Genomic DNA, 26,952 nt, shown 5'->3' on the forward strand with positions numbered 1-26,952 from the left:
GCATCTCCGACACCCTTAACTGCAGATCGGCTCTATCAGTCATACTAGGTGGGATTTCCCTTCCTTGTCAACCGAGAACTTGACTCTGCTCATGTAACTTGTTATACCTGTTATTGGTAACCTGGAACATATACTCATACTTGAAAGAGAAACGTGCCTGTGTGCAAGCTTTTCTTGCTGTTGATTACAAGTCTTTTACCGCTTTCACTTTCCAAAGAAGTATTATCMTATATTGTTTAGTTACTCATGGCATTGTGAGAGCTGTTCCTAGAAGCAGGTGCCCTGATTYAAGTGACATTGGTTTAAATGGCCCCTTAAATACAGGATTCTTTTTCTGCTTCAGGAGAACCTGTCAGAGGTTCATTGCTCTTGAAATTATCTTCTTTATTCATAGGAGCATCTTCTCTTCCTCCATTTTCTGTGGATCTGGATTTCTTAGCTTGATAGTGCTTCTTTAACTGTATGAAGAAAAGGATTGCTAACAAGTAGGAAGGAGCTCTTAGCAACGCTGATAAGCCAAGGTAGGAATATCTGTGAAGAGCATAAAAGACAGTGCTAGTCTTTAATTTCTCAAAAAAAAAAAAAAAGAAAAAAGAAAAAAAAGAAAAGAAAAAAAGAAAAAGAAAGAAAGAAAAAAAGAAACAAACAGCAGCTTAGGAAAAAAAATCTAAAACTCACTTTCTCTGAATAGTGCCATAAACTGCTATTAAAAACACTTGCTAAAAAATTTATACAATGAAAACAGTTGGAGAGTGAAACTTCCATCCTGTTCTCTTTGCTCTTAAAGATTTTGAKATCACTTTAAGGTCTGAGATTTTTTTCAGGGCTAGAAATAGATGGAGAGCCCCATGTTGGGCTATTTTATATAAAAATAAAAAACACATCACAAGCAGTCAAGGGTTGAGTGAAAAAGAAGAAACCTAGAGAATATTCCTCCTGGAGACAGTTTTTGTTTGTATTTAACCAATGCTCTCAGCTACCTAATGTGATTTTTTTTTCATTTGTTTTTCTTTCAAGTGTGGCCATACACAAAGTTACCATTCTTGCCAGCATGAACAAACTACCTGCAAATAAAGTAAATTTGGGTATCTATCTTTCCTCTCTTACTGGTAAATCATACAACCCTAGATCTTTTAAAACAACTCAAGGGATATTTTACACATATGTGTGTGTGTATATATATATATGTATTTCATTCCATAAAGGTCTTGTCATTGACATGCCTTGTCATCCTAAGACTTCTCAATTTTGGAGTTCTGTGTTGATGTAAATCTAAGTCCAGCRTTAGCATTTGGCTAGTGTTTAATCAGTGGTGTCATATGTTATAATATAATAAAACAAGGAGTGTCTATCATCTGCAGTGAGGATAGGCATGGGACTCGCTCTTTGTGCTCTAATTTACCTTACCTGTAAGCACTGGAGTCATATATTCTGCAAGCCCCTTGCTGCCCACAGCTTTTGCTTCCCCATTTCAAGCACGTCCTGTCAATCAATGCGCCAAAGTAAACTGGAGCCGGAATCCCAGCTGCAATAAAACAAACAGAAATGTCTCAAGACACATTTTTTTTTTTTCCCGGCAGGTCCCATCGTGAACTCTAATAGCGGCATCGGTGGAGGATGAGACTGTGTGGAGATGTTCCTTTCCTTTATAAGTACTTCGTGCGGACGTTCAGAATAACTGGGACACCCTCTCTATGCCATGTGGACTGTTAGTTCCTGGGAAACTGCTCTCAGGGTGTGGGTTTGGCCAGGCTTGTAATCTCACACGTTGCTTGCTCCAGCACACTGGTTTCTCCAACAGTGCTTGGAGCCGCTGCTGGCTTTCAGGACAAATGTTAAGCTCTTACAGRAGAGAGCTGGTCTGTCTGTGTATGTAGCACTGAACCGACAGTGCGTTCTACTCACAGCCTAAATTAACCCTACATTTCTATCCAAAAGCAGTTGATATGAAGAGGCAGATCCAAGTATACATATTGGAATCATATTTTATGTTAACTTTCTTCCTACACAGACACCCTGCACTCTTATATAGGGAATGATTTATTTTGTAAAACCAGGCTTATAATCTTGCACATTGCTTCATGCACAGGGTTCTTGTGAGTGTGAACTCAATAAWCTGTCTATAGAGGTCTATGTGATGATCATGATGTCCTGCAGCCAGGGCATAAGAGGAATGTTCATTTTGGATGTCCCCAGAGAGGGATAGGGGAGTACAGAAGATTTGCACTCCAAGGCACCAGAAATTTTCACAAATTGATGGCCGTGACTTCTACAAGGAAAGCCRCTTGCTGTCCTGGTATGCTCAAGCAGAAGTCTGTAAGAGGGGCCAGGTCTTTTTTCATAAGACTTTTTTCCCCTTCCCATGGCCAGCAAAGCTCCAATGCCAATGGGATTCCATTGGCAAGGTGTCAGAAAATTTTCTGGGTCAGATAATCTGCCCCGCTTATTGTGTGACAAGGAGAATACAAGAGGACAAAATGTAGGTACAACTTTCGGTCTCAAAATGTCTCATCTAAATCCCCAGTATTGACTACAGCCCTAATCAACCTCTGACTGTAGACATTTGTAAGCTGCTGGTGACATCTTAGGCTTCACAGCAAATCCATCTGGCTTGACTCTTCACACTTACGTTTCTCGACATTTCTAAAATGCTGGTTTTCTTATTCCATTGACAAAGAAAACATAAAAGGAATCAAACAGATAAATGATTTCCTGTCTGTCTAGGCATCTTAATTAACCATCTCATTAGCAATGCATCTCATTAGCAATCCTTAGATTAAAAGGAAAAAAGCACATTGCAGCATGCTAAAAAGGAAAGAGAATCTAAGCACTTGTGTACCATGAAACCAAAGTTTCAGCAGGGACAGCACTTTCTGCTGTGAGGTCTCTTATTTTGTCAAATAAAGTCCTATTACAGCTTTTCCCTTTATTCTTAGTTGCAGCAGTATGCCTCAGTGAGAAAAGCTATCAGTTGAGTGGTAATTAAGATAATATTTTAGTTTTGCTTAGAAACTCATTTCCATTTTGGAACACAATGCTCCCAAGTGCAACAATATTTAATAAGCAGACCAAAACATTTCAAAATTGTGTCAGTTGTTTTCACAGTGAACTCTCGATGGTATGTTGGACTTCAGGAATAACTCAGGATTTAAAAGCAATTTCAAGCATATATATGGTTTACAAATGGTGGCTGCACTGGTGTCATTTAAAGCTAGAGAAGCAAACATCTTAATTAGTCAGAGTAATTTCTCTTACCTAGCATTCTCACAATGAGTGTGTACAGACCAACTGCAAGAGATTTCAGCTCTGGTTGGACACATCTGAAAGAAAGAGGGATAAATAAGATGTATTTGCCTACTTAGTGCTTAGATATGCCTGTTAAACTGATGCTGTTTCCCCTGGATTTAACACTCCTAATCATAGAACGCTGAGCTGAAGCTCTCAGAAGGAGAGTGCTTCTGACATCTGCTGAAAGAGATGAATGGTGAATCAATTTATTGTTTTCCATCACATATCTCTTAGAAAGTCCATTTACTAATCATTCACTGAAGTGATGAAATTTTAAAGGCATAATTACACTCTCTGTCCTAGGGTTACTGAAATATGGTCCCCAGCTATCTTAAGTCACCGGCACAAATTTTCTCACTTGATGAGAAGTATTTTACTTGTGTGATGGAAAATATCTTATTGCTCTGAGGCAGAAGTGCTACATATAGATGCATTACTGCAGCATCGTTTTATTCTCAAATGACATTTGTCAAAGCAGACTGTTCAACTGCCACATCTTGAACTACGTCAAACTGTCTGGCAGCATGTCCATCAGTTTCRTGGGGAACCACATTCCAAGCATCTGAATTGAGCACTGATCTTGAATCCATTATACATCCAGTCTGTCATCTTACAAATATTAACATGGACAACATTCAAAAAGTTGTCTTGCAATGAGTAGGAAGGAGGGAGGGGGGAGTTTGCATTCTGATTTCCACACTCATTTAGGATGACATAGTGCCTTTGGGGCTCTCATTAAATTTTCCACTAATGCATTTTTCTACATTAAATAGAAAAGTAAGCTCTCTGAGAGAGCTTACTCTTCAGTTTACTGATAAGTATATGCTAGTTTATGTATGTTTTCTAATTGCATCCTGGTATCCCTGAACCTGTATACCACAAAAGGTATGTGCATAGGTGCCTCCTATGTCCTGAATTTACAGACAGCCAGTGAGCATGATCTGTTAGGTCTACTCCACATCCAGGAATCTTGACAAATGTACAGTGTTTTCAAAATCCATGTGACCAAAATATCCAAACAGAGAAAGAAGACATGTTCTGGAAAACCTAGGAGTATGATACCTATAAGAGACACCATTATGGATGAGTTGGAAGCAACACACTTAAACAGCAGCAAAGTAAGGTTTAATACTACCAGCTGCAAACAAATAGGAAATGAGAAAACTCAGTAAAGAAAATATATTATACTGCGAGAGAGTTTTTGTTTCTAATGAAAAAAAAATTCTGAGTCCTCCTGCTGGAAGGACTCTACCATTGGTGTATACTCACTTTTTYACTTACCTAAACATCAGCATGTAAGCTGGGATGCCTCCCAAGGCATAACAAAAGCCGCTTATGACTTGTATTACTGTATAATAAATAAAGTTYCTTGAACAGGTATCACTTTTTGGACATTGCCCCAAAGTGGCAGAGTTATTTCCCCACTGTGATCTGCTGGCTTCCAGGCAGCTACAGTTATGGAAGAGCTGAAAGACACAAGGGGGATTTGGTGGGACATTGCCAGTGTGGTGGCACATCCCACCACCTGGCACAGGCGGAGGCTGCAGCCTCTAAGTGCCCTGCTTTTATCGCGTTTACATTAGAGGAGCAGCAGCAGCTTCTTTTCTTTCCTACAAACAGTGCTCAGAGGAGGAAGGGATGTTCCCTGGCACTGTGCTTTTATCAATGGACTTACCACCACTTTTTGGGAGGTGCTTGGAGCACCTGCAGGGCTGGCCTCAGCCTTTGCATCCCTGTAGGGGAGTCGAAAACGAACAGCAGGCTCAGGAATCGGTGTCTTTTGCAGCTGGGTTACRCTACCTATTAGCAGACTTATCTCTGTGAAAAGCGCCCAAGTCATAGGTTTCTCCTGCTAAAGCTGGTGCATCAGCTACAGAGGTACCTTGCAGCTGTAAGCATCAGCTACYTGCCAAGTCATAGCTCATGCAGTGCTCTGAGGTCAGCAGCAGTTGTATTGAGAGTTTGAGAGCAACAACCCCCCTTTTAATCAGGAACTGAGAGGCATGGAGGTCTGCTGAGGTGAGGGGAGCTGTGCACCGTGAACCTCAGTCTCTACAGACACAGGCTGGCTTCTGTGAGAGGCAACAGTCCCAGTCTCACAGATCCTGCTGAGCCCTACTTCTGTCCCTCCTTCAACTTGTAAGAGTTTAAGCAGAGAATCTCTTGGAAAAGATCACTGTAGGCACCAATAATAATCTATCTGGAAACAAAAAATCATTTGGAGAAAAAAATCTCTCTGAATGGAAGAGAATGCCCTAGACCATGTATTTTCTAGGATGATCATCTGGCATCAGAAGACACAAGAATTACAGTGCGATGAAGCCGTATATCCATGCACTGGAACTGTTTTGCTCTCTGCCAAGCAGAGCTCAGCCATCTGGGAAAATAAGCAATATCCCACSGTGCCAGACAGAGTCTCACATAGAAACAAGCTGCCTCCCCTCAAATCATTGTTCATATTTATGCAAAAGTTACATTAATGCTCTGTACCAGGGAAGAGGGCAGCTATGTTAGTATACTTCCACTCTTGGCTGAAAACCTCAGAGCAGCCAAGTTCAGGTCTATGAAAGCCAAATTATGGGCAACGGAYGCAGACAAGATATAAGCACTTTGAATTATTTTTTTTCCATCTCTATGTTCAGTCCACAGAAGATGAAAGTTAGCATCTACAACAAAGGGCTTGTTTTTTTTTAGCCTAATGTGTAATAACTCAGGGAAATATCTATGGCCTCCATGACATTTGTGGCCAGAGATCATAAATGTTTTACTTACTGTTCCTCAGTACCTTCGGTTTCCTCTAAATGTATGACACTACTAAATCTCTGATGTTATATAGAAAGTAAGCTAGTAAAAAATGCCCACAAACCGGAGCAAGTTCTTACCATGTTCTTTCCATGTCCCTCTGAAGTCGTGCACCCAGCAAGACATGCTGAAACATATGTGATTCCATTGTCTCCACACACGGGATCCCACACGTTGGTGGCACATTTGCAGTCAGAGTTGCAGGTAGAAAATAAGGCATTTTCATGGTGCTGAATGGGTTTGCTTAGAAGTTAAGTTTAGACTGGTGTAAGAACAACTTTCAATTCAGTGCTAAGGTCAGTTTAATCCCTTTGACTTTCCCTTCTATCTGACAATGTCAGTACTCTGATATTCAGGTCACATGCCAAGGACACAGGTTTTAATAATAGAGTTTCTACAGTATCAATCTCTTTGCTTGAGATTCTATCTGACATCCACTGATATTAAGATTACTACATTATAAAGAATTTTACAATAAATAATGCTCCTACTGATTTTATCTTCCAGGTACAGATAGAAAAGAGTAAGAAAATAAAGCTGAAAGGCATTGACAGGTTAGCTAAGCTATCCCTTAATCGTAGATATGGCTAGCAACAGTTAAGACAGYCTTGTCAAATGTTTGTTTAACTGTTGGTAAAAGGCATCGACAATGGAAACTATATTTCCTGGTCTTCACCATTAAAAATATTCCCCTCTTATAGTTTAGCCTAACTCTTCCTGGAGGACTGGAGTATTCCCTTTTACTTTCAGCCATCTTTTGGGTAGTGAGATCTGTAACACAGGTGTCTTCCTTCATCTCCTGCCTTCTGGAGTAAGGTTCATACTGAGTATGGCTCATATGTTTGCCACCTMTTTCATTTTAGGACTTACTGAGCATATTCCATGTTCCACCATTTGCGTTCTTAGTGAAGACACTGTTAGGTACAGGGCACATGGCAGACAGTTCATCCTCAGCTTCCAACAAATGTCAAAATCCCTCGCATCCTGCATATCTGGTTCCACATTTTATGCTTTGAACCAGTATGGTTTGATAAATGAGTTGTGGTGACAGATTATTCAGCTGAGGGTAAGCCTTCAGGAAGCTGCCCACAGATTCATATCAGCTATGAGGGAATCTGAGCTGGCTGGACATGAGGCAGTGCTAACCCAGAAGTTGTACAGCCATGCTAGAGTGCCTCTGGGCCCCTCTGAGAGCCTTATCCTAGGACACATTCCCTGGATTGATGGCTTTACTCACGCCCCCCCCCCCCCCCAAAAAAAAAAAAAAAAAAAAAAAAAAAGGAGCCAGTAACTTCTGAATCCAGGTTCTAGTGAACATCATTAGTTGGCACAAAAGCTTCATTTTGCATTATAGCAGACTGAGAATCTAGCATGTCCCAATCTTTCCATCTCTGTGCAGGATATGCTATGAATGTTCTCTGTTACATGTATTTCACCTTTTTACCAAGTTTTGACACACTTTGCTAGAAAATCCTTTCTGGTATAAAGTACGAGAAATAGCCAAACAACCCCTGTAGCAGCCAGATGACCTACATTGGTAACAATGTACTTTCACTAATATGTTTGAACTTTTGCCAGTGCTGTACTCTGGCACGCTCACACTCCTCTCTTTGATAAAACTACAACAATAACACTTGATGGAGTTCACTTCCTCTAAGCAATGCAAAAGTGCTTTCCTATTTTAGCCTTGATACCATAATGTATAATTTGGACTATTTCCTTACTCCTATTAAGAAAAATGTGTTGTCTATTTTACACTCACCCATCATAGGACACTGTCAGTCCTGCCACTACATGGTTTTCACAACCCACAAAAAAGTGCAACTGTGTAAGCAGGAAGCCCAAAAATGACATGGTAAATGCAAACTTGGCTGCTCCAATGATGTTCATTTTATACTTCTTCATTATGAACCCTCCTAGGAAAATCCCAATACCTATAGGAGGTAAAGATGTCAAACCTGAAAGAGATTATAGAAGAGGAACGTTAAAATAAGAGACTTGCACCATAATAAAGGGCCAATTTTTGTCCTTGGGGCAATGTCCAAGACAGCTGTATGTTGTATCTGATGGCTCTAAGTGGCTGCATGCTCAGCCTGTTCCCTATATCTGGCATGATATTTTGAAGTGTCTAATTCTTTTAAATCCACTGCACACCCAGCTACCTCATACAGGCTTTGGCTCCCACTTCCACCCCAAGCACCCACCGTCAGACATTGCAACATTTGAAACTCCCACACCGCATCCATTCCACATTTTGAGTGCAGGGACACTCTTCCTTTATTCTGGTCCCACAGACACCAAAGGGGTAGTTTGTACGCTGCCTTCATACAATTCAGCTTCAGGAGAGACATCAGTCTATTCYACAAGGAATTCAGTCCCAGAAAAAGCATGCCTGAACTCCTCCCCATGCACACACAGAGTCATTGCGCAATGTCACTCACCTATGAGAAAGTTAGATTTAGATGTAGATTGTCCATACTGCTGTTCCATGTACTTTGGTTTGTAAGTCAAGAAACCGATAAAGCTACTGAACTGTAACAGTGAGCTGCACAAGAGCGTAAAGTACAATCGATTACTCAAGACTTTTTTCAGGGAAGTATAAAAATCTGAAAGGAAGGGATACATGAGTTGGCTTTGAAAGATGCATGCCATAATTGCTAGTGAGTAATCAATGAAATATAGGGAAATTTTTTTTCCTCAGATGTCCAAGTGCAAAGCATACGGATCTTCATTTGCATAATATCCAAAAGCAACATCTGGTTCTCAGATGAAATACCAGAGGTCAAGATAAGAGAAGAGAATCCCACAAAATGGCAAACTTAAAAGCAGACAGAACTGCTGATTAAGGCCTCRGTCCTGTAGTGAGATCCACACATGACACGAGTTTTCACACAGCAAAGAGTTAAGTTCACATGAATATCATCACAGGTTAAAGACTAAGGGTTGAGATGCCCAATGGCATGTTTTCCAGTGAGATCTGAGCAAAGACAGAAGAATTTTCTTGATGACACAAAATCATCTCTTCCTTATACTCTATGTCTGCACTTTCCTAGCCTAAGGACTGCTCAGCCAGCATTGAAATTCAAACCTGCTGTATTTTCTTCAAAAAGCAAGGTGCTTCAGAGTCTCTGTGAGCTCTGTGATGAACAAAAAATAATCTGGCTTTCCTYATTGCCAAAGGAACCTTCTTATGTTTTCTTTAGGTTCTAATAAAAAAAAAATTCCCACAATCCTAATCTATTTTAGTGCAAAATTTTAGAGGTAGTTGTCATTCATGCAATGATTTAAACCAGGCAGATCCTCACAGTTCTGAAGGTGCTCTTTGTCTTCAATTGCTAGCAGACACGTCCTTTCCTCAGAATAGCTACCTGGTTTGGTTTGAAGTGCTRGGGAGGCAAAGTATTTGGCAGAACACATTCCTGATGTACACTGTACCAATTGTTTTCCATATTTATACAACRTGTAAAACACTTGCCTTTCAATATTGCTGTCCACTTTTTTGTCTTAGGTTTTACAGAAGTATGTGTCTTCCTCATAGCTCCCATCCCTTCCAGGAGACCAGATGAAGTTTTGTCATTATTGGCTTCCTCTGGCTTTTCCAGACTCTTTGGCAGGAAGCAGAAAGGAATAGCAGCTAGGAGACTGATTGTYCCAGCTATTATAAAACCAAGCCACCACGCACCCACCCAGCGGGAATCCTGTGGGGTTATAGTGATGCTTTCTAGAATTGAGTAAGACAGAAATGAGTTACTTAAAAGAATAAATTGAAAGTATCCACTCTTTACTTGCAAACATAACTACATTTGACAGTGTCTGGCTCTCAATGCTAAAGATAGTCATCTAATAAGAGACATTTCATTCAATGAAGGCATCAGGAATCACACCCTGGGTGGTGTTATGGTTCAGCTGCCTTCCTCTGGCACATGCTGACTGCTGTTTTGACTGGCATAAAGGCCAAGACAGAAGTCCTTAATACTTAAGAATACTTAATACTTAAGAATCCAAAATGGGTGGCAGACAAGCCCCAAACATTGGGTCCTTTTTTTAAGATGTGACATTTCTAATGAAACTGTCCTTTGCTTACCCGAATTGTGTAGGTCAGTATTAAGTAAGTAGATTCTTTTTGACTTCAGTGAGATTAGCCATGAAATTACACTTGATTATGTATTACAARAAAGATGAGAGTAGTTTGTTGTATTTTTGACTGTTATGTGCCTTCAGGCTTGTTGGTGGACCAACATTATAAGAATTTTCACTGTGTGATCAGAACTGGCTCAATGTCCTTATGCTTAGGTAAAATATAATGTTGGCTTAACACAGGACAGACATAAAATAATCCATCTATCCAAGTATAGGATCCTGAAGAGCTCACGTTCTTCCTCCTACCAGTAAAATGGGATCACCTGCTGCTGGTGATTGGATGCATTAGCTCCTGAAAATTTTCTGCTCGTCCACCCTGCCCAATCATCCCTGGCTTGCCAGGTGAAATGGAAGATGGACTGGCCAGGAAATATGGTCTCATGAATGGTTCCTGCCTCTCCCAAGTGTAAGTGTAAGTGTAAGAACAGGATAAGGGGCCATGATCGCTGCTTGTGGAGGTTGCCCTGCCTTCTCTGGCATTTTGCAGAAGTGATTGCATGCATTCTCTTCTCATTCAAGCAAGCAAGARATATAAATATATCGCAAACATTAAAAGAATTCTAAATATTGTAAAATGCCCAGCTGAAAGGGGAGGTAGTTCACCAAAACTGAAAAGTATCTATGCCAACAAAACCCTTTCATTAAGACCCGCATTTAKTAAAACATCTTTGTTTAGTGAGAGTTCTTGTTACTAATATTTGAAATTAAGCATGTATTTAATCCTTTAATCCTAAAGCAGATAACTAAAATACATCCCCTGTCTAATTACATCTTTCTTCTCAAAACAAACTTCCAAYAATATCTTGGAATATAGTAAAAACTTGCACAGATATATAGAGGAATCTGTTACCAACGGTGGTGCAAATTGATTATTATGTACTAGCTTACTTTACCTCTGATTTGCTTACCTAAATCCACAAATCCAATATCCACGTACAATTTTGCACATAGTGATCCCAACAGGAAACCAAATATTGGGCCGAACATGGCTATTGTGTGCAAACTTGCTGAAAACATATGAAGCAAATGCAARTATGCTTTAATAGCTGAACAATTTCTTCTGCAGAAGATCATTTATCTCTTATGCCAAGAACCTCTCAGGTTGYTTTATGTTGAGATTACCTATATATACAGGTGCATTTTCTTCCTTAGCAAAATCATCAAGGTAAGAGATGCCCAGTGGTGTTATTGGTGTCTCRCCAATTCCTCGTAGCATGTTTCCCAGTAAGATATATATCCATATATATGATGAAGTTTCCTTTTCACARCCTGCACATAATGAGGGTTATATCTTCAAAACAGAATAGTTGAAYGGGAAATGGTGACAAATCTCAGGAAATTAAACACATAAAGTGATTATCATTATGTAAGGAATTAACAACATTCTCCTTAGGGAATATTAAGACAAGGCTGTCAATCCCATTATATCTTTTAGTAACACTTACCTTAACCTTCATCATGTTTGATTTCTAAAGATAGAGGTATCATCCCCCCCCACCTCCAAAAAAACCCCCCAGTTAAAAAACAATGCCAGATTGATATTGTCCTAAATATATTATCTGGCATATAACTTACATCTTTAAGTTGAGAAGCTAGAGATCATCACTGGCGCAGAACTTAGCAAAGCAAAATGAACCGCAGCTATACTCCATATTTATAAGTGAAATCATAGAAACCTCTATTCATTTATGGTTAATGCTGTGCAGCTTCGGCTCCCTTCATGCCATTCTTTTTGTTTTGCTTTGTTTTTGTTTGTTTTTTCCCTGGGTCTTGAGTCCCTAAATCTCTTTGGAGGTTWATTCTCTTTGCATGCATTTCCAGCAGTCCTTTGTACTTACACTTCCTTACCTGGTTGTGAGACTTCCAACAAAGTTTTRTTGGCATCTTGTTGTAGTAAACAAGGATTTACATCTGAAGTTAAGTTGACAGAAGATGTTGTACGTGGTGCCCTCTCATACTTATAACTGGAAACACACAACARCACATTTAGAAGCAGTGTTTACTACAGAAATATTAGTAAAGTATGTAGCAATCACCTGACTGCTATTTATGTAAARGGATTTTCTTTTTTTAATATCAGACCAAAGTGTTAATGAAAGAGTAAAAGAAAGGGTTATTTTTAAAATATGGAAAACTGAAGTACTAAAATAAAGAGCAAACCAGAGTTAGAAGACATCTAAACAACCATCTAGAAGAYACAGCTGTTTAAACTGGAAATTTCAAGAGGGATTTTGAAAATAGTTGAGATGATAGGATTGAACTTTTGGTGTCAAAACATAGGGTCTTGCCCAAGCCAGCTCCCTACACTGACCCCACAGACAAGGAGCGAAGGAGAACCTCTGGAGTGAGARTCCCCCTTTTTATCTTAGATACTAGTCTTGGGGAGTGGGAAAGGGAGAAATCATCCTCCGGAGGTACCTGTTGGCCTGTTAACTGGCATTGGCCTTAGAAGGAGCCATTGTATAGCAGAGGGTGGATTAAGTTAGTCCCCAAAAGACACTGTTTGAGTGTATTTACAAGGTGCAGGTAATGCTATGGGGAGATGGCTGAGCTGCTCAGGTGCTAGAAGCAGTCCAGTTGTTTTAGCACAGTGATCTTCCCACATACTAGCCCTKGAGGTGCAAAGTACAGTTAGTTCAGGCAAAGCAATATGATAAAATATACTTTCTGCCTCTAGGAACCAGACTGCTAGACCATGCAGTCTTATTTTCAGGTCGAAACAAAGAGTGTTCATCTCAGGAGATACTACACACCAATTTCCTCAGAAAAATTCAGTCCCTAGCTCACGAGAAACTTCATGAGTTCCCCAGTTTAGACAACACACACAGCTTGACTTAAGCAGTGGGAAACTAAAAATCTAATGTTGGTGTACAATCCACTACTGTGATGAAATGTATCCTTTAGTTTTCTTTTTATAAAAGTACACCTAAAACTGATATAATACACCTAATCAAGCAACAGAAATATATCTCACTGTATAGTTCCACTGTATCAGAGCTATGGCTAGAAACATTATTATATATAAGCAGAACACAGTAATTCTCTGAATCTGGAGAAGAAGCACAAAAATTATTTTAACCGAACACAGAAAATCAGTTTAACCAGCCATGACCATGTGGAACAGGAAAGAAAACCTGGGACCAGCTCTATGAGCACTGGTTCGTCTGTAAACTCTCGCTGAAGCTGAAAGGCTTCTTTGTGTGAGGGACTGCTATTTGCCCTGGGAGAGCACAGAACTGGTTTCATAAATAGGCTGCCCGAGGCTGCAACCAGGCTCYGGGTGCCTCTTTCAGGGAGCTGGATTTCTTCTAATGAGCACCTTTGTAGGTTGTTTTCTTCAATGATTTAGCTCTGAAGCCATGGTTTTGCATGAGAGTTGCCTGTTACTATAAATAAACTCATATCTCAGGTGGGGTTGTCACCCAATACGAAGCTACCAGCTCAAAGCTTTGAAATCCTATTCAGAACGGCGCCAATTGCAACTTAGTCTGGAAATCATATAGGTGGGTTATATAGTAGGTGTATCTTAATACTTTTACTGTGATTGATAATGGTTTACTTTCCTGCCCACATAAACCTGACATCTTTATCAATACTTAGTGATACAACATTCCTAGACTACCACTGATTTTCCCCAATAAGGTGTTTGCAGAGTAAGCCATTCAGGACGATTATATAATTTTTTAAAGCAATAGCACTAGTATGGTAGGATGGCTGAAGACTTTCAAAGAAAGAACAGTATTTTTTTGTTTGAAAGTTGATTTTTCCAAAGATTTTCATCAGAATCTGTTTCCTGCCATATATGTGTGTGTGTGTGTGTGCGCGTATGCGTGTGTATATATATATATATATATATATGTATATGCATATATGCATATATTGCATATATATATATATATTCTGTATATATATATTTATATATATTATATAAATATTATTTTTATATATTGTAATATTTATTTTATTATATTATATTATAACATTTATTATTATAATATAAWATWATATTATATTGTGTTATATTATATATAAATAGTATATAAAATGTATATATGTGTGTATATATATAATGATTTCCTAAAATCCTTTTCTGTCTCTACTCCAGAACAAATCTGACTGAAAATTAAAGCATTTTGATTTTCATATTTTTGCCTAAAGTTGAATTTTTACCTTGGAGGAACCTTATTTTTCCAACTAGATACAAAAAGTACAGTAATATATGTGTCACATGATTAATTATGTTTTCATTTGATGTATGTTGAGATAGCTGGGTCTTATTCAAGATGGGATTCCATAGATCTTTGGAAATCTAGGACTTAATATATACCAGCTTTTGCTCAAAAACCATAAAGCAGTATCTAACTCCAAAATTCTGTTACCCAAATTAATCTTGTTTAGTACTTACTATCCCATGAAGAAATGAGGCATCGCTGTTAAAAGACATCCCAAAGCCATAATAAAGCATCCTAAGGCTATTACTTTAGGCCTATGAAATTTAGCTCCAAAGTAACTTACAAATGCTATCACAAGCAAATTACCTAAAAAAGAAAGAACAAAAAATTAGTATCAGATGCTGTGTCTCGTATTGCTCTGAAAATTTTGCTCTGTGTAATGGGATATCCATTACCCATCTCAAAACTTCCATCAACGAGACCAACTGTAGAAGACGTAAGGTCAAACCTTCTTTCAATCTGAGTGATGGAACTTTTCATGACTGTACCAGACAACGTTTTACAGAAGTAGCTGAACGACAAAGCAGCGAGAAACACCTGAGGAAAGATGAAGATGGAAAATGAGAGGTAAGAATAGGGAAGCAGGTCATAGAGAGATGAAATAAGTTTAAACTTGAGCGGAACAATCATTACAGTATATATTTTACTTGGGTTGACTTTGTTAATCCAATGCCAGCGACAACATTATGTGTGAATTTTCACATGTTTTAATGCCACGGAGAGTCCTGACAGTCTTTCAGTAAGGTTTGCTCCTGGCTCTGGTTTCCCCTGCTGAGGAGGGCTGACCTTAGGCTGAGAGCAGCCACCTGCTTTACCTGTGTTCAGGGTTGCCCTGGCCATCCTGATGGCCAGAAAGCTTGATCTTTCCTGAGTTGCTGGTCAAAGGTTTTCCAAGGCAGAAATCCTATGGACTGTGGAACTAAAATGTGGCAAACAACTCCCTGGGGACTGCTTACCTTGCTGATGTTCAGTGATGAAGTTTGTTAGAGTGCTGAGGCCCAGGGTTGGGTAGCTGAAATGGTGGGATTTCTAGATGTCATAGAAATGTTAAATGTGCCCCTGCTAAAATTCCCCATCAACAGGGATTTACTGAAATTAATCTAATCTCACAYGAACCTTAGCCACAACTACCTTTTGCGCTGGCCATGTGTTACTTACTTTAGGCTTGTTCATTTGGATGTATGTCTGTTTAGATATATTTTAAATATATACATCATAGCTATGTTGCTTGTGTACTGCATGCCTCATAAAGGAAAGCTTAATATTCTTTGTAATTTCAAAGTTGCTTCCACTAACACATATTGTGGCTTTTGCAAATAGATATATTTGATAACAAGTTAAACTAAGTCTGTTTAAATATTATCCAACTATTTCAACAGCGACTAAAAACAAATAGACTTATTGCTCACTGGGTAAAAGTTACAATACGATACAACATTGAGTAAGGAAAAGAAATATATGTTTAGACCTTAGACTGTAAGAAATAATGCCAATCCTGACAGTAAATGCTTGAAAATAGTTATATTTATTCTCTTTTGGTCTAGGAATGAAGGGAAAAATTTTGCAAGTACAGGTCTTGGTCCTGATATGTGTTATATTTGCTGAGTCAGCCTGGCAGAAAAGACAGTGAGAACCACCTTTCTTGCCTGGTTCCAGCAAGGATCTCTCTCGAGTTCTGGCTGAAATCACAAACTGCAGATAAGCATGAAAACACAAACAGAAATGACCTAGGTGTTTTGGGTTTGAAAACACAGTGCCAATGTAAACCATAAAACCCTTTGATAGGAAGGCGAAGTAGAAAGGAATTTGCCTTTTTTAACCTTAAAGATACTGTGTCTATTAAACTCCAATTCTATAAAGGGAGTCTCAGGACACGCAGTTACAGGTTCACTGCCTTGCAGCATTGCCTGTGTGCGTGGTGATAAAGTTAGTCCCACAATTCTCCCAGAGAGATCAGATTCTACTTTTGCAGGTGTATATGGACAGCAAAAGTGAGTCATAAAATAGAAAATGTGACAACCTTTGCCCAGTAYCATAGCTAAACAATGCTGAATGTTTGAGCAATTTACAATTTCCTATTTTTTCTGTTAATCTTTCTTTTGCAGACTGTGTCCTCACTTACAGCTCCACTGAGCCTACAGAATTAACCTGAGATGAAGCTGGCTCAGGAACTAGCCAAGATGCAGACCCAAACACATCACTGTCACAGGAATCCTGCCCTTGTAGTATTTACAGCTCAGCCAGAAATGATAAATCCTAAGGCTCTAATACGAAAGCAAAATTCCCATTAGTCTACCAGCTTTGTTCAGTCAATGAATTAAATTCTTCCTATGTGTTTCTGAAAGCTCAGGTACTCATGTGAATTAGTAGACTGCTTGGCCTAAAGACCTTAGTATTTGCTAAAAACTCTGGAATAGGAGTCGTGTCACCCCATTTTGGCCCTACAAAAAAGGGGGGACAATTGCAGCCTCCAGACAGCAATGTGTCTTTGCCACCTATTTTAGGATGGATGAAATCTTCCACTGGAGAKTGCTACCTCTCTTGAGTGACTAAGGAGGAGGCTTAAGTATGGATAACCTGAGAGTAAATATGTTAGCTCAGGAATTTCTATTTTCTTTAGGACAAAGTTTGATAAGATCCAACCCTTCTCCAGTGTGTGCTCAGTTTCAGAAAAGATAGGGGGAACAAGAATGAAGTAATCTGCCACATCATATCTTGAACAACATTTCTTAACATATGACAGCAGTAATTTGTGGTGATATTGATAAGGCACCAAACCTTCAGGCCTGTACAACAAGAAGTCTTCTTTTTGACTGGCAGTTGTTTATTTGYTTCATCATCCAAAAGCTGGGCAGGTTCTGCTTCCTTGTTTGAGTCATCAGCATGGTTGGATTCAGTTTCCACTGTCATGGTTGATTTCTTTAATGAATTATCTAAACCCAAGAGAAAACGATAATAAATGCAGGAACACATATGTCAAGGTAAAGTTGGGTAAGAATCTGTCTGATGAAACAGCAGTTATGGGAAAATGATGAGATGTTGAAATTGAATCTTTTCATTGGAAAGGATTTGGTTCAATGACTTGGGTGTTTCAAAGTGTATATTTGCTTAAGTTCTGAAGTATCTTGTTTTGACTTCTCTTTTTTTTAAATAAAATAGTTCTTCCCCCTTCTCCCTCCATTTTTTTTGTGTTTGTGTTTGTAAGAGAGAGCACTTCTGTCCAAAAACAACTTAAAGAGAGATCAGTGCTGAAGAACAGGGAGTCTGAGGGAAGTTTTGCATTCCTTGGCYGAGTAGATTAGGGGTCAGTCAGCACTGTGGGAGGATCTGTGATACCACCATGCCATCTATGTTCATCCTGCTTATTCTTTTGCACTGTCTGGCACAAACAATTCTTAACGACAAAAAGAAGTAATTAATTCAGCTACCTAAGGTCCTGTAAGGAGCTCAGAGGTTCTTTCTTCTTGCAATGGCATGCAAGGTATCCTTAGTATCTTTCTGTCTGCAGAATGCAATCTATATCTATATCTATGCATGAGACCCACTAYTATTCAGCAGTTCAGTAGAATTGCTCCAGTTCCCCTGTGAAGAGCACATACTGCAGCCACAGAAGACTAATCTTTTCCCTCTTTCAAAATAACAGAACTTTTTATTGTTGAAAGATTAGTTGCATGATTAAGTCGAATTTGATTTTATTGCAACAAATATTACAAACTTCACATTTGTCTTTACTGACTGTTTAGAATTCTATACTGGAGGGATGGATAAGTAATCTAAAAGGAGACTAYTTCTGTGAAATGCTGTAAGGGAAGTTTACGTATCTAATTGCAAAGTTTATTTAAAGAATGAAAACACTTGCCCGTTTGTGCAACTCCAACTACAAACAGAACAGATTTCTGAAGGAAGATCCAAAAGCCACTGCAGAGCCCCTCTGGGAAAATAGATCACTTGAAACAAACCATTCTTCAGATCTGCAGATCTTGACACACAGAGGAAATGAGAATATTGGAACTAATGAACCCAAGTCAGAGCCCAGGAATCAGAGCTCACAGGAACTGATTTATTTCACCTTTCACAGTAGTCTCTTCCTTTGAGAAAAGAGCAAGGAAGAAGTAGAGAGAGGAAAAAAGCATACAAAGAGATGTTTTCCATGGTTGAATGGAGCTGAAAAAAAGTTGGACCAACTTTTCCAATGCTGGAAGAAGTCCAGCTGCATTTGCAAATTGCTCTGCTACAGGTCATATGGCAGAGTAACATTTTTCAGAGCAGTTGAAGGGCAGGCATTGCTCTAATACACAGTGGTGAAGAACAATTTTGTTTACTCAAATGGGGCAAGCCTCAATGTTRTTAAAACAAATAAGCAAAGATTTAAACAGTTTAAAAGTTTCTGAGGCTTAAGTTCACCAGCCTGTCCTTAGGTGCTATTGCTGCCATAAATAACTCATTTCCTTTCCCACTGCTCATATCTGCTTCCCACACTCTTCACTCAAGCAAGTGCCACTCTTTCTGTGACTGTACTGTAAGTCTGGGTCAAAAATTGATCTAAATGAAAAATAATTCCCCCCCCCCCAACACACACACCCTGATTCCCCAGACAGATGGGAACAAGAAATAGAGGAAGGATTAGCTCAAGCCTGCGTGGCTACTAGCAGAAATGTTCRCAAAATAAGATTCTCTGTGTGTCTGACTCAGGCAGTGAGTACTCAAAATACCTCTGAGCATCTGGTCCTCTGAAACCTGGGCACACCCACCTAATCTGGAGATTAGTTTCTCCCTCTTATAAGGATACATTAAGGGCTTCAGTAAGATGCTGGGTTAGCAGGTCATCACCAGTGACAGGGCTTTAGAAGTAGCTTTTTTTAGAGAGTTTGAAGATACCACAAAACTTTGACACTAGTTGTAATGAAAGAAAGAGTGAATGCAGAAAAACATGAAGATAGAAATGAGAAGTAGAAGAGAGAAAACATAAAGGCAGTTAAGTATCCATAACTAACACAGAAAGTTAAGATACTAACAGGCCATGGAGGAAAATGTTTYGGAGAGGGACTGTGAAGGCATAAGAAGGGGGGACAGTCCTTGAGAGTGACAGCAGTATGAAACAACAGGTTAAGAAGAAAGTGGCAAACAGCGAAACAAGTGTTGACAGGCAGAGGTTAGGGTGTCAGGCAAAACAAAGGATGAAAAAGAAGAAAAATGGAGTAAAATTCATCTTCTGGGGGCAAAAACTGCCTGATGCAGACAGAAAAGTGTGAAGCCAGCCGGCAGGTGGTAGCCTGCTGGCTCAGGAGTGTTGCTCTTCCAGCGATCCATGGGAAGGACTCCCAGTGGAGGGCAAAATGACTAGCTCCTGCTAGGGGTGAATAGCACATGTACTGTCGTGGCTTTGCACGGGTGTTACTGGAGGGACTGTTGCTGGGGAAAGAGAAGAGACAAGAGAAAAARTCATGCAACCACTTCGGGAGAAATGTTAGAGTGGGCTATATGTAAGGACCAACAGCTGAAGTTGTTGGCAGYCTCTCCTGCTGCCCTATGCTGCCCCTGACCTACATGGAGATCTTTCAGAGAAAGGAAAAGATCAGAGTTAGGGAGYTGTCACACCACAAGAAGATTAGGAAAAAAGGTAAATTTATAATAATTATTAACCTATATTAACTGTTGACCCTGATCATCTCAAGGCTAAAAATTATTGATGAAGTTGCTGTTTTAGAACTATTGCACTAGAATTTGTTTCTATCTTTCATAAATAAAGGATCTAGGTATCAGCAAAGGAAAAGAATGAAGTTCTACGCAGCACATTTGTCCATTCAGTCATACTCCTTCTTTCCAACTATTACTCTTTGCTGGTACAAGCCATTCTGCTGTAGTAGTGACCTAAATCATTGCATTTGCAGAAAGAAGAGATCTACCGGGTAACTTAGTGGAATGTGCAAACACATAGTTGAGCATATAACATGCCTGTTCATGTAGTTACTTAGCCTAAACAGAAAAATATCACCCTGTCTCATTTCCCAGGAAAAATAAACAATTCTTCCCCCCAAAAGCAAGCATAAGGAAAAAAAGGCCCAAAGCCCGCCGTAATGTGAGAATGGAAGTTAACACTCTCATGTTGTTCCTCCTTCTAGCTCACTTTCCCATGATACCCAGGGAACATCTGACAAATACCTACTATACTTGTGATGGTAGTAAGTTGGCATAGAAGAGGAAACAAGGTACTGAGTTTATTCTTGTGTCAATACAGTATCTTCAGAGAAATGCTTAGGGTGAGAGGAAATCAAGGTTCTTAATTAGTAATCAGTGTGGATCATTTATTCTAGTGGGAGCTGAGAGCTTTCACAACATCACAGGAAGCACAGAGCGCCTTGCAAGTCTCTTGCAAAGACCAGCAGCTTACCTTGCACAGTCCAGCCACRGGCTTATTCAGTGCTTCAGAGTAGGTGACCTTAGAGGGGCCACTACATTTGGGGTGCAAAATGCTAATCTATCCCTTACTGAACATTTAAAAAAATTCCAGCTTGGTTTCCCACTCCCTAAATCTATACAAATTTTAACAAGTACACAGCATGAATAACAGGTAATCAGTTTACAAAGGTGAAGACTTTTTTTTTGCTGCAGATTGTACAGAATGGTATGAAAGAAAATACGATTCAGGAATTTTCAGAATCCAGCAAGGAAACCGTAAATCGCTTGGCTGTTTCTCACTGCAGTTGCATTCTGGAAAGCTGTATCACCATCGAATAGACTGCAATATCACAAGTCAAGAGCCAGATTTCTTCCAGGAATTTATGTAACTATCTTGACTCTCACCAGCTGCAGTGCTAATCCAAGAATCTTATTGATCTCTAGAAACATTAAGGAATCATAATAAGACCTCTTAAATTAATCTGAGAAATTAATATCACAAGGAGCCGTGCAGGCCTAAACGCCGCTTGCATTGTTCATAAGATATGATGTTTACTGTTCAGAGAGACCTACACAATTGTAGGATGCCATCATTGCAACAGGAACGTTACCACTATTACTGGTCACAGGAGATATGACTAGTACTACATCGGTAATGCTCATTAACTGTAAACACTAAATGGTAACATTTTAAAGTTAAGATAAATAAATAGAATATTAAAAAAGTGCCTACCTAGGTTTTGTATCCGCAACAACACCAGTTATACTACCACTCAAGTAATTAAAAGACAGAGTAGTCTCTCCTTAAGCAAGGCAGCGCTGGTACTTGGTAGAAGAATCATTAACTTCTACCATAAGCAAATATAAACTATGGTTGAGGCAGTTTTAATCTTGTCTCCTCCCAGTTCTGCCCTCTGTTAAAGGTCCCCCAAATACATGTTTATCTACAGGGGTCAAAAACTAATGAGGCAGCAAATGTGCAAGTGGGCTTCATTTGCACACTCTTTTATGGAACATATGTTCTCTTGCGCTTGTCAAGTTTATAATTTCATATAGTTCATACCTTCCTTGCTCTTAAAAACTCGATGACCCAACTTTAGAAGTGTTCCTGATCTTGGTATGATGTTTTATTTTCTTAATCTATGGCTAAAATCTATTCAGATTAAAACCTGTTAGACCCAGCCAGGGATTTGTAGGAAGAGAAAATAYAATGCACTGGGCATATTGAACAACMTGCATGTTCAAGAAATATTCATGCTTAGAATAATGATGGTAYTTATATTCAGTGCTATTAACAGCATAGGCAAACTCAACAGGAARATATACTGGGGCTATATGTACTTTGGAACAGGTCTTTATCTACTTACAGCTCTAATTCAAGGAAAACTGAACTGGTTTCCTGAGAGGTATTTTATTTAATTGCTCTCGTTGTATACGTGAGTGCTAAGAGTAATTTTAGTTAAAACAGAAATTGGTTTTAGAGCATGTAAACTATGACTACAGTCTGCCTAGATTTTTCACCAAAATGTGCTGTTCTGTGTAATTTATGCAACCCTAAATATGGTCACCATACCTATTCTTCTACYTAGTACGAACAATTACAGCCTACTCAACAATGTTCACCTCTGCATTATCTTAATTATTCAGCCTTCATTGCTATTATGAGATAAGTAGTGATATCTGCTACAGCTCATGGCTTTTATTTCTGACACTCAACAAGACAGCTCCCTTTAGCTTCCACAGAACAAAAGACACCATCATCATCATCATCATTAAGAAGAGGATAGTCATCCCAAAGTTGTATATCAGGGCAATTCAAATGCAAGMATTAATAAAATTAGAAATTAAAAATGCAGGCAGAATCCCAGATCACAAATCCCGTTGGCAATCTCAAAAACCATCTTTTGTGATATGGAAAAGCCCTACCCTGAAATGAGTAAGAATTGCCTCCTGCCTCCCACCTGCTTGTAAGGATACTGCAAAACATCACTCCTATAATGCCTAGTAATTTGCTTTTGATTGCCARCCTATGAGAATTCATGATCAAGTACGTTCTGGTTTTGCACTGATATGGCCCTTCAGCTTAAAAAGCTCTTCCTTTCAAATTGATACTTAGCACTTGACCCTGATCRTAAATGAAGAGAGCAATCACACTTTTTAGTCTGTTTTGCTGGATAAGCAAGCCAATTGTGTTTAATCACCTCTTGAAAAACAGACTCTCTTGACTTTGCAGCTCATCTTCAGAGCCCTTGGCTACAGTGCTCTCCAACTGGATTCATATTTCCACAAAGAACATGGCTAAAAATGTATACAATATAGCAGGTGTAATCTCAATAACACCACATCTTGAAATATTAACTATTCCTTATCTCTAGCCTTGTCTGATATATTCCAAAATTCCACATAGCATCTCTGTCAGGATGGTGCATAATTATTTGCAGTTAAGAAGACTCAGGATCTGCAGGTACACTGAGGATCTTCTCACACATTTGCAGCTAAGGATGAAAAACCTTAGCTGTTCTATTGTTCTTTAGAGTGGAAATTCTTGCCATTGGCCTTCAACTGCACAACYTTTTATTTTACAATGTAATCCAGTYCTATTTTGCCATTCTCATAATCATTCCTCTTTTTTCCCCCCTCTGTGATATCCAGACCATCCCCTGTTTAACAGCACCATCCACCTTTGTGTCTTTACTGTTATTTCAAAAATGAAGCTGGAATGTTGCACATAATGTATTTATAAATCTGATAGCAGTAAAGAAAATTAAAGAGATTGTCTGGTGCCTAGCTTAGAAACCTATAATARATGAGTTGATGAGTCTTAACTGCTTGCCTCATCAATGTTTTTGATGTCTCAAAGCAGGGCTAACCTCAAAGTGCTGTACAGTTTCCTGGATCTTCTCAAGTCAATTTTTGGATGAAACTCTTCAAAAATGGAAGTTCCACTGCTTCTCTTGGCACCTGGGCTAGTGTTTGACCTTCCTCGCAATGAATAACTTTATGTGGAGAAGGTAATGTTACTTCACATATATAATGTGCATATATACACATACACACATAYGTGCATGTATGTAGAACTGGAATATCCCTTTATGTAGCCTGTGACTATTGCCTCTCATCATTTTGCTGTGCACCTCTGAGGAAATCTAGTGCTATCATCTTCTCTATAAATACTTATTTAGGTAGTTATAGGAAACAATAAGATTCCCCCTCCACCCCAGTGAGCCTTTACTTCTCCCAGCTGAACAAACCCAGCTCCCTCAGCCTGACAATCTTGGTGCCCCTCCATTCAGCTTGATTCAGTTTGTCAATGTCTTTCCTGTGCTGGAGTGCCCCAAACCAGACACAGTACTCCAAATACAGACTGAYTAGTGCTGAACAGAAGGAAAGAATCACTTTTCCAGACCTGATCTTTCACAAATGTAGCCCAACATGCAGTTAACCTAGCAGCATCAAAGGTGCACTGCTGCCTCTTGTTTGGCTTACTGTCTACCAGGACAAATAAATCATTTTCTGCAAAGCTGCTTTTTATCTAAYTGTCTTCCTCAGCATATTATACTATGTAGGCTCATTTTATCTGAAGTGCAGGTCTATTCTCGTTTGTTGAACTTCATGAGGTTTCTTTCAGCCCATTTCTCTAGGTTCAGTGAGGGCCCTCTTGATAGCAGTCCTGCTCTCTAACATAAACCTTCTGAGAGTGCTTTCAGCCCTGTTGTCTGAATGTTTAATGAAGATGTTAAACAGTATTAGCACTAGTATTGAACATCACTAGCAACAGGCCAGCAGCTGGACTTTGAACTGCTGATCACAACTTTGAGTCTTCCAGTTTTCCTCCCACCTTATAGTCCTTTTTTTCCAGTTCACATTTCATCAGTTTGGCTACTAGGATGCTAAGGACAGTGATATCAAATGTCTCAGTAAACAAAATCCACGATATCCCCTTGTCCACTCATTGTAGAAGGCAACCAGGTTGGTCAGGAATGATTTGCCATAAAACAGTGAGCATATATCCATGCTCACTGTTTTCTGTCACTGTTTCATTGTGCACTTGATGATGGCTTCAAGAGGAACTTGTTCTGTAATATTGTATAATCTTCTCTTGGTATTTTGTTGGTTTCTTTTGCTTGTAGCTTTTTGTGCAAAGCTRTAACTGGTTTTCCATGACTAGTGATCAGTAACAGTAAAGGGAGGGTTCTGTTCACTGTTGCAGAGGAAAAACATAGTGTTATTATGACTGTATCTATCAGATTTAGGTCTGAATTAAGAAAAAAAAATAGGCCATTTTATTGAAAAAAAAGTAGAGCATATCTTCCTGGTCAACTGATCATGTGCTTAGAATTATCTATATGCGAGAAGTTCATGGCTCTTCTGCAGAAGTCCTACAACAGATATGGGCCTCTTTTYTTCTCAGAGGTAGTGATTCTTTACATTTTGTTGTGAGATAAAGCATCAGCCCTCCTCTGCTAACAGTTTTCTCACAATGTTGTTGATGTTTTCAGCAAGTCTACAAGATAGGCTGCCTTGGCACTAGTTTACTGTTATTTATTACAGGATGGTATACCATACTTGTGCTTCTCAGTGCAGTTACTGGTGTTTTGTGTAGGGCACATGCACACACAAAAAGCTGTCTCCTTCTTCTTCTTCTTCTTCTTCTTCTTCTTCTTCTTCTTCTTCGGAGATGTGTCACAAGCTCCATTATTATGCTCTAACTATGTCAGGATAAGCGTTGCCTCTTGTTTTACGATATTCCATAATGAAAAGAATCTTACCTTTCCCATGGTTTCATTGTCAGGTTGCATTCAGATGTATTGAAAGACCTACCCAAGATATTTTTGTCTTATGGCTCTAAATCCAAAAAAAGCTAAATGCACTCTGTAGAAAAAAGTGATAATTTTTCATATGGCAAAAAGGGAAAACAATATCTCTTTGGCTTCCTCATTCTAGTACATGAATACACAGCAATTTCTCCCCAGTTTTTTCTAGTTGCCTATATATCATAAATCTCTAACTTGTTTTGGAGTGAAAATATCTTTTATCTTTAGGTTCTATACAGCTGAAAATGTTTCATTATTCAAACTGCTATTGCCCAAGCYATGCATGGAAGCATTCACACTCAAAGTAGCCTTCATGAACCAGAGCATTTGATGTTGACCAAATGAACTAGAATGGGAAATAGGAAAGTCTTGCAGTCAAACGAAAGACTGTGATATCAAAACTGAAAAAAAAAGACATCTCATCCTTTTTTTTTTGTTTTGTTTTTCCTCATCAAACTCCTTCCATATGACTCTAATTTACACTCAAGGGAAATAACTGGATTATGAGAGCAAGATCCTCATAACAATAATAAAAAATTACTGACATCTCTGAGATATCAGTAATTGCTGATTACTCTTGAGAATAAAAACAATTCTTACAAAAGCCACACGGAGCAACACCTTTACAGCAGGAGATGGTTGCAGACTCCTCCAAGCAGAGGGTGGCAGCAGACTCCCACTAGAAGACTTCCAAGGCACTAGTTTGCAAGGGGTGAGCAGCAGCAGCTGTTGGCCAGGCAGAGGCCAAGTGCAGTGAGCAGCTTTGATTAGAGCTCTTTTATTCTTGGCTACTTATCCCTAAATAAAGGAAATCAATGGAGTTTAGAATTTAACTCTTGGTTAACAAACTAAGAAAAAGAAGAGAGGTGCTAAAACTGAGACTGAAAACCTTCAAAGTATGTTTATAGCTACTTCAAGAGAAGGAAAAGTTTCTGCTATTGCTCTTTCAGCACATCTAACATCAGTTTGTTGCTGTAGAGCTACAAAGAAAGAAAAGCATACTTACAAGCTGATTTGGTGTCCCCCAAAACTGTTACCATCTTAGCTATTGTCTTGGACCCATTCCTTCCACTGCTCAGTGGAGCTTTTGTCATTCATAACAACCCACTAATAATTTTGCTATTGATTTGTATAATGTGCCTAATCTAGGAAGAAAAAAGAAGGAGGCATGCTGTTTTAATGGCATTTATATTTTTTTCCATTAAAAATACAAGTAGCTTGTAATGATGATTGTCCAGCTTCTCCCTACATCAAATATTAATCAGCAGCCTGATTCA

The 26,952-nt window shown here is 39.0% G+C and overlaps 1 protein-coding gene across 1 annotated transcript; it reads right to left on the reverse strand.

The window, feature by feature from the left end:
- Positions 1-314: 314 nt before the first annotated feature.
- LOC146584767 (solute carrier organic anion transporter family member 1C1-like) lies at positions 315-26,769 on the reverse strand. Its single transcript, XM_085324001.1, has 15 exons — positions 26,682-26,769; positions 17,241-17,395; positions 14,858-14,999; positions 14,636-14,768; positions 12,079-12,194; positions 11,353-11,499; positions 11,139-11,237; positions 9,566-9,811; positions 8,532-8,696; positions 7,853-8,048; positions 6,171-6,333; positions 4,570-4,754; positions 3,256-3,320; positions 1,408-1,525; positions 315-531 (listed from the first exon to the last, which is right to left on the reverse strand). The coding sequence occupies exons 1-15, from the start codon at positions 26,767-26,769 to the stop codon at positions 315-317; spliced, it is 2,235 nt and encodes a 744-aa protein (XP_085180127.1).
- Positions 26,770-26,952: the final 183 nt, after the last annotated feature.

The sequence above is a fragment of the Rhea americana genome, unplaced genomic scaffold (assembly GCF_003343005.1).
Source record: "Rhea americana isolate MKP2758 unplaced genomic scaffold, rheAme1 scaffold_9, whole genome shotgun sequence".
NCBI classification, from domain to species: domain Eukaryota; kingdom Metazoa; phylum Chordata; class Aves; order Rheiformes; family Rheidae; genus Rhea; species Rhea americana.